This window comes from Cucumis sativus, chromosome 2 (assembly GCF_000004075.3).
Source record: "Cucumis sativus cultivar 9930 chromosome 2, Cucumber_9930_V3, whole genome shotgun sequence".
NCBI lineage: Eukaryota > Viridiplantae > Streptophyta > Magnoliopsida > Cucurbitales > Cucurbitaceae > Cucumis > Cucumis sativus.
The window spans coordinates 23,359,341-23,367,425 of record NC_026656.2 but is presented as its reverse complement, the minus strand read 5'-3'; the positions used below and the strand labels follow the sequence as shown (position 1 = coordinate 23,367,425).

General features: G+C 35.3%; 1 protein-coding gene across 3 annotated transcripts; it reads right to left on the bottom strand.

The window, feature by feature from the left end:
• Nucleotides 1-953: 953 nt before the first annotated feature.
• Nucleotides 954-7,658, bottom strand: LOC101215715 (glutamate receptor 3.7). 3 transcript variants are annotated; one of them, XM_031881043.1, is made up of 9 exons: nucleotides 7,369-7,658; nucleotides 7,180-7,258; nucleotides 6,937-7,112; nucleotides 6,136-6,572; nucleotides 4,484-5,832; nucleotides 3,665-3,942; nucleotides 3,475-3,506; nucleotides 2,156-2,565; nucleotides 954-1,670 (listed from the first exon to the last, which is right to left on the bottom strand). In XM_031881043.1, the coding sequence occupies exons 4-9, from the start codon at nucleotides 6,389-6,391 to the stop codon at nucleotides 1,251-1,253; spliced, it is 2,745 nt and encodes a 914-aa protein (XP_031736903.1). In that variant the 5' UTR covers nucleotides 6,392-6,572; nucleotides 6,937-7,112; nucleotides 7,180-7,258; nucleotides 7,369-7,658; the 3' UTR covers nucleotides 954-1,250. The 3 variants fall into 3 exon arrangements, with proteins under 3 accessions (XP_031736903.1, XP_011650006.1, XP_004151886.2); XM_011651704.2 differs by having other exon boundaries at nucleotides 6,136-6,477; nucleotides 6,937-7,258; XM_004151838.3 differs by having other exon boundaries at nucleotides 6,136-6,474; nucleotides 6,937-7,258.
• Nucleotides 7,659-8,085: the final 427 nt, after the last annotated feature.

Below are 8,085 nucleotides of genomic sequence, written 5' to 3'. Positions count from 1 at the left end.
AGATCTGCGTAAGGGAGGGTAGCTAACAGCACTGGCCAAATAGACTTCTCATTTCAAGGCTAAGACAGCTTCAATAGCTAGAAAAATACGGTGCAAGACAAAATTTACTCCTACCTTCTTCTAGGGATAGTAAAGAGTTGTTTTAAGTGTTAGACTCCAGGTGTTGAGATTTTCATTGGCTTGAGAGGGATTTGATTTAGTGGTTGGACCTTAAACTAATTGTTCATTAGAGGATCAACTAAGACTTAAGAAACAAGATGTAATTTCAATGTAAAACAGTATTTTGACTCAGCCCATATTACGAACAATCTATAAATGGTAGACTTACTAATCATGGTTAATTTATCTATAGTGAAGTGAGTGCAGCTACGGGTTATGGTAAACAGTCATGTTAGTTAATGAATGTTGATTAACTAAGTTAAAAGTTTAACCACTTAATCTCAAGTCGTTGGAGTTCATCATCCGTAGGTTCATTAGATCTCTCTACTAGCTCATTATGAAATTAAACTTAGAATAGTGTGATCGAAAATTTCAAATTGTTGAAATTTATTAAAAGGATAAGTGGTTAATGTTAACAATATACAAAAGTAACTAACAAATACACATCGTGAGAGAAAGATTTAGGTATCGAAAGTTTAAATAGGCATTTGAATTACGTTAATCAGATTGATTAGGATTCATGGTGAAAAATAATATAATATAATTAACTAATTAGTTTAATTAATTATTATTTGATTAAACTAATTTTAAATCAATTAAACCCTAAACCCTAAACGATGTTTTTTCAAAATTAGAAAATCATTTTAAAAAGTCAAAATTGCTGACTTTGAGGGAGTGGATTTCTCTGTGCAAACATGAATAAACTATTTGCTTGATCAAGTGTTCATCATCTAATTCTCCACAATTCCCACTAATCCATTTAAGATTATAATACTAATTATTTAAGCAAAGAATTTTGCATGTGAAATAGCATATAAACAAGTTTTAATTGGATTAAAACTTGATGAACATCTGACTAATTTGCTGGAAATTACTTTGTGTTCATAACTCTCTCACACAAATAATTCTATCAAACTCATACTCACACTCACACAGAACTTGACCACCCAAATATAGGAGTAATTAGGATCATAATGTTGGAGTCTTATTTACATCAACACTAAAGTTTAGGTTACTTTGCAGCAAAAGAGCACACTATTTCTGAAACTTAGAGATTTTGACTGCAAGTATTTTCAACACATATCGATGAGCTATCGGTTAGCCTGATTCAGAGTATCATGCTTTCGAAAAAGTCTCTTGATAGCTTCTTCCTTCTCATCAACAAAGTCGATAAACTTATATATAACCTGAGTCCAGCTTGAGTTTGAATTTGATGACATCAAATCTGCTTGAGATGATTCCTTCTGTTGTCGTATGTAGCGAGCAAATTGTCGAACTATACGCAGCAAAAATATAAAAAGAGCAATGAGTGAAAAGGCGCCGCACAACAGATAAAGACCCCAGAAGCTGACCAACTGAAGTTGTATAGGCTTAGATTTCCTTCTCCTCTCTGCAGGACAACCCATTCTACAAAACCACTTCTCATGGATCTTCTGAAGCTTTCCATTCTCAGAAAGCTTTAGAATTGCAGTTGACATGTCTACTGCAAGTGGAGATCCTCTCTGAAAAGCCTGCTTGAAAGCATGGATGAATAGAGTGGAATAAGTTCATGAAAAAGGTAACTTAAGATACCATAAACAGACACTTGTTTAAATCCAATAGAATAGAATTAACAGTCTTTTAAGTGACCTAATGACAAATAAGAAGTTATAATATTTGTGGTTTATCCCGAGTTTCCATCTAAACAGACTCCAAAATAATGCACCTACAAAAGTATGCACAGTTGCCAATTCTCTCCTACTCTGACAAAAAATAAATTATCGATCTCAATATCAAGATTTTCATTTCATAGATATAAAACTATCAACATCGACAAATATTTATCGAAACTTATAAGATTTATTCAGATTAATAGTTAAGTAGTTTTTATTTCTAATGTTTTTGTTAATATCGAACTAAATAAATGACATTTTTTTTTATGTTTTATGAGTATTTATGAAAGATGCTACCATACATGTTGCAGATATTTTCATTGAGTTAAAAGAAGTTTACTCACAAATCCCCATCCGCTCTTCGTGAATGGCTGTCCAATCATTCCGAAATCATTCCTTCCCGATAAGAATAATTCCACATATGGAAGTTCATCTACAATAGCCGCCACACCTCCTTTTCTGAACGGTCCCTTCAGCAGTGCTGCTTCATACTCATCTGGAGAGCCTAGAGATACAAGCCTCGATCGTGGAACGTATAGACTCTCGGTCAGATAGCTATACGCAAACGATCCTACCTGGTAGCCAATTGGCTGTTCATTAGTAATCAAGTCGTCAAGTCCTTTAATGGGAGATGAAAGCTGCTGAACCGTAAGGATTGAAGTGAGACTGGCTGTATAGCTAGATGTGATGACCATCAATAAGAAAAGCCACACCACCATTACCATACGTCCAAGTGGACTTACAGTAGCTTCCTCTGTAATTTGAGTTGTGAAGTTAGAAATCTTGTCAAATATATAGAACAATTCCAATTTGTATTTAAGCCAATAGTGAATACTAAAGTAAAAAATCAACAATCAGTTATAATCATGGACTATGGTATGGAAATGTCTTTAAAATTATTTGAACTGCAAAAGGATTGCCGTTAGAGAAACGACATGTTCAACAATGAGCTTCACAGCAGAATTTACCTTTTAAGTGGACAGTAGCTATTATGTATTTGAATATAGATTAGACAGATCAAATGACTCTTAGAGAATGCACCTTCATCAAAAGAACTTAATGCAACACCTTCCAATTTATGGTACTTTCAACCTATAAGACAGCTTGAGTGCATGATACAAGAAAGTATGATACATAAATTGTAGCAACAGTATCATGAAGAAAATGAGTTCTGATAACCCTGTTAATAACCTTCTGTCCAAGTATTTTGTAGGTAAATTGAAGCAACAATATAAATACACGATTCAAGTGAAAATATCACAGCTTGTCAACATTTTTGAATTTATAAATATGATGTTTATAATGTACACATCGGTGGAAATAAAGTAGAGCCAAAGTGAGCATAGCTCAACAAGCATAAGGATATGTTAGTGACCTAGAGTTAGGTGGTTTGAACCCCTAATCCTGTTGTATTCAAACATAAAAAAGTAATACTAATAAAGAAAATAAAGTGGATTAAATGATAAACAAAGTTTGATTTTCTCTTCTGTAGTCCTAGTTAAGAGTTTGAATTCGAGTCAAACTTGCCCCATATTTATCAAGCCCACCAATCATGCAATTTTTTCCATTTTAGACAGCACTTACAATAGGGCAAAAAAAAAGACAACAGCAACAAGCAAGCAAATTAAACAATCAAATGAGGGGAAAAAAAACAATGTCTTACGGTTCGTTTTAAACAATGTTGAGAAGCTGAACCTGCAAAATGAAAATATTTTCAGTTACTATTCTGAATCCATTATAGCAAAAGACTAACTTATTCTAAAGGAAATGATATACCAAAGAAAAGCTATGTTATTGGAAATTTTCCACTTATTGATCTATATGTAACCGCCTTCAACACTAAGTGCACTTACAGTATTACTGTCATTAGCTGCCTCTTTGGTGGACCACGGAAATCGTCATTTACTCGGTGCTCAAGAAGCCATATGACTGCCCCAATCATAAAAAAGGATGCTGATGTTATGCACCACATCTCTACTGTAAATGGCTTAAGGAACACCCAAGCATTTGACTTTGAATTTTTTATTGGAGCCACAATAACAAGACCGGTAGAAGCAAAAGGCTGTGAAAAGTCTACAATCCGTGTGCGATTGGTCACAATTGCAATATCTCCAACAGCTGCATCGAATATCTGACACAAAAGAAATGATAAAGTAACAGCTCTGCGATGGATTTTTGCAGAGGAAAAATAAATCTAATCCACAGTCTACAAGCTAACATAAGAGTAAATTTAGCGTCATATTCATATACCCTGAGTCCATAAGTGGGTTACAATTGCATATTATAACAATTTTCCTTTGTTCTTCCTACAGTATTTTCAGTCTATTTTGCAAAACTAATTCTATACTTTAGGATTGATTAAATTCACTGAACACTTAGAAATGGATTCATCATTTTTGGTAGCAGGTCTTAGAAGGCTACGTATGATAATTAATTTCAAATGCTAATACACCGTAGAGAACATATGTAGTCCACAAGCACATGGAACCAACAGATGTTTTGCCACTTAGAAACCAAAAAAATCATTGTTTTACACCATCTGTAAATCCTTCCTCTAGAGCTTTACAGATGGTTTGCTAAATCATGTTGACACTAACCACATTCCCATATTTGATTTATTTTGTTCACACACTCAGACATCAGAAAAGTAGATAATATAATGTTTTACTTACACCATTTGCCACGTTCTTCACAAGGTCATCATAACTAGGATTGGAGTAGCCATTTCCAAAAGGTATTAATCTGTAAGGAACATCATAAGGAACCAGCTTTCTTGCTTCATTGAACAGATCGATACAGTATCCTTCAATGTTTTTGTGGCTTCCATTGATTGCAGTAACAAATTCAACAAAACTTACTCTATGTGGCACTCCAATTATTAATGGTCTTTCATTGTCTGCAATCACCCATCCACGCGGTTTTTCTGTCTTTCCACCAGGCCAGGTAACATTGCCAAGAGTCTGGTTCAGGTGTGAATAACTAATTTGTTTCCGTTTTAGAGTTTCTGGGGATTGGATTGTAAAGCCTGTGACATTGGACCAATAACCAACTCTACGCAGTCCCGTCTGATCAATATTGATCACCTCATAGCCTCTAGTGACAATGTTCCGATCTGTGTTAAACTCAATCTGACCACTTAAACCAGTAAAGTTTGCCTGCAACAATATGCTCAAAAGAAGAGCACCATCATCAAATATTTTGAGCTTTCCCCAGGGCATTCTAGATGTATTTAAATCATGAAACTTGTTCTTCAATGAGAAGGTAATGCTCCTACCTTCATTCAGAAACTTATCAATTGCATGTGCAACTACTTGAATGGTATCATAGGCACTTAGAGCATAGACATTCAACGAAGAGTTTCTGGAGTCTTCTGGCAGCATCTTCCTTAACCGAGACCATAATGTTACTTTTTGGCTGGATTCAGGAATATGTTGACGAAGTACAACCACGCCTTGAAGGATGTTTAGAGAGGTTTGTTGCACAAGCAGAATAGAATCCAAGGTAGTAGAAAGCCAATCTGTTGCCAGCCACACATAATCACTTGTCATCATATCAAGTTGATGGGCTATTTTGAAGATACTTAATCTAGGATCAGGATTGACATGAACAACATAAACACGAGGACCAAGCAACTTGGATTTATTGAGTATGGCTGTGATTTCACTGAGATTACAATGAGAAGGTAAGGGTATTTTGTAAGAAATTTTAAACATCCTCTTGTCAAGCTCATCGGTTAAAGTGGATATTCCATTTCTACCATAATCATCATCCACAAAGATCATGATCACCTCTTTCCACTCATAAAAGTCAATTAAGTCTGCCATAGCAGTCATTTGATTGGCATCACTCTGAGTTGTCCGTAGGAAAAAGGGGAATTGGAGAGCAGATAAAGTTGGGTCAGTGGCGGCGTATGATATAAGAGGGACTTGAAGATTATTAGCAATCTGTAGAACCATATGAGCTACAACTGAAGATTGAGGCCCAACTATGGCTACAACATCTTTCTCAAGAACCTGGAAAGCTGTTGCCAAGGGGGAGAAGTCAGAAAGTGTGACATAAAACAACTAGACATCAGGCCAATTCAATGTAAAAAGAGAAGTCCAGTATAAGAATTCAAAGCCAAATATTCAAAATGGGGGCACTGAAGGATATCCATAGAAAAGATGGTGAAGAAATAGCAGACAGCATCAGGAATATTATAATTATCCAATTCCATCCTAATAACAATCAAAGACAAAATTGGGATAACACGACCATAGCCATTTTCGAAATGTTGCCAAAATTTCTAACAGATTATGAACAAAATATGTGTACAATGATGTACCTCCAATAGAACCCAAGAGAACATTACAATGTGTATCTGCCATGACCAAATTCAGCTTTGTTCCATTGAGAATAGAAGGATCTGCATTCACATCCGAGACTGCAGCTTCCATTGCCACCTTTGCTGCTCTTCCTATAATTGAATCAAAAGTGAAAACTGCACCAATGTTCACAACTGCAGGCCTTTGGCAGCATGCAGAACCAGTAAGAAATGCCCATATTGAACTAAGCAATGTAAGAACAAATAAGCTCTCCATGAGTGAACAACAAACTTAGTCTTCCAAACCACCCTTGAACCAAGAAGACCACTAACTGATTCAAGATTTCACAGAGCTGGAGACTGCTGAACAAGCAAAAAGCTATTGGTGATAACCAGGAAAACTTTAAATGAAGAGAAGGAGCTCAAGAACATAGACCACAGCAGAACAAGCATTCCACCTAAAAGATTCATTACAGAACTATTTACTACTAATTCTTGTATAGAGCTCGAAAAGAATAAACTCAAGTTAACCATAGCTACTTCAGCAACACAGAATCATCAATAGTAAACCGTGAATAGGAAAAAGATGTAAGTCAAGAATAAGTACAAAGGAAGGCAAGAAAAACGAAGCCATGGGGGATTGGCACGTCTTATCAGAGGGAATCATTCGAATCCCATTGGCGGTGAAAGAAAACAAAGCCATGGGATTACTTTCGGAGGAACGTGTCATTGTAAAAAAAAAAAAAACACAAAACCAATAACGTAAAATGAGAATAGATTGACTTCCATAAGCAAAGCTCAAGAATGAACAAGAAAATTTACTCGGAGAGGATTTTAAGCCAAAACAGGACGCTGTTCCCAATTAATGCATGCATCCGATTTGACGCCCTAAAGCTGTTTAACAACGTGGTGATGGTTGCGCCGATGATCCCATCAATCATTGTTGATCGATGCTTACAACTCCGAGCAGTTCTCCGACAATGTCCACCAAACCACTACTGTTACAGAACAGACTTAACAGCTGAAAGTTCACAGCAAACCAACACAAAAGTTATCTCCCCTTACTAATTTGCTTGTCAAAGCTAAGAATCGCTGAACCCCAGAATTCTTCTCCATCGAACCACACTCCAGTCACTGAATTAAACTGAAACAGAACATTACATAGAATTACAAACTCGACATCAACCAATCCCCACTTCTAAAACAAAATTTAACAGCGGGGATTCAAAGAAAATGGATCTCAAGAACACTTACAGAATCACGTAGCGACAGTGGGAGGATCATTTGCATTGTTTCCAAGTGGGTAAGCATGAATTTGACTATTCCACCAATCAATTTGTGGTTGGATTAGGAAGGTGGGTTCATAAATTTCTATATAACACGCCTTAGATCAAGCAATAACGTACAATAATTATCATAGTTTGATAAGAAAAGGAAGAAAACGGTGATTAGAAAACAAGGGGATAGACAGTCCGACACCACAGAATGGTCGCTCGCCTTCAAAAATCAAATCCTTGCTATGGATTCTCTCGAGCTTTAGTTTTAATAATGGCTTCTTCAAATCCAAGTGGGATAATTACGAATTATAATGTAAAACTTGTAATCAAATTCACACCCAACGTCTAAAATGTGATGATATAAAATTTGGACTTTTATCCAGTTTAAAATGCAACTTTAGTAAGATACAATTTGGTATATTGAGATAGAATTATGTTCAAACTTTTTAAGTGATATTTAATTATTATGTTTAAATTTAGAGGGATTTGAAAAAAGCTGGTGTTTGTTTAAAAAAAATCGGTAAAAATTGATGTTTTCAAATTTAGAATGATGGATTTTTTTTGTTTATTAGAATGTGTTTGTTGGAGAGACTCATTTTAAATTATTTTCTTCTTTTTTTAAAGGAAAAGAAATTGTTATATAAATACAGGCACACATCCAGAAAAAAAATTATTGACAAGAGGCTTCGAGTTG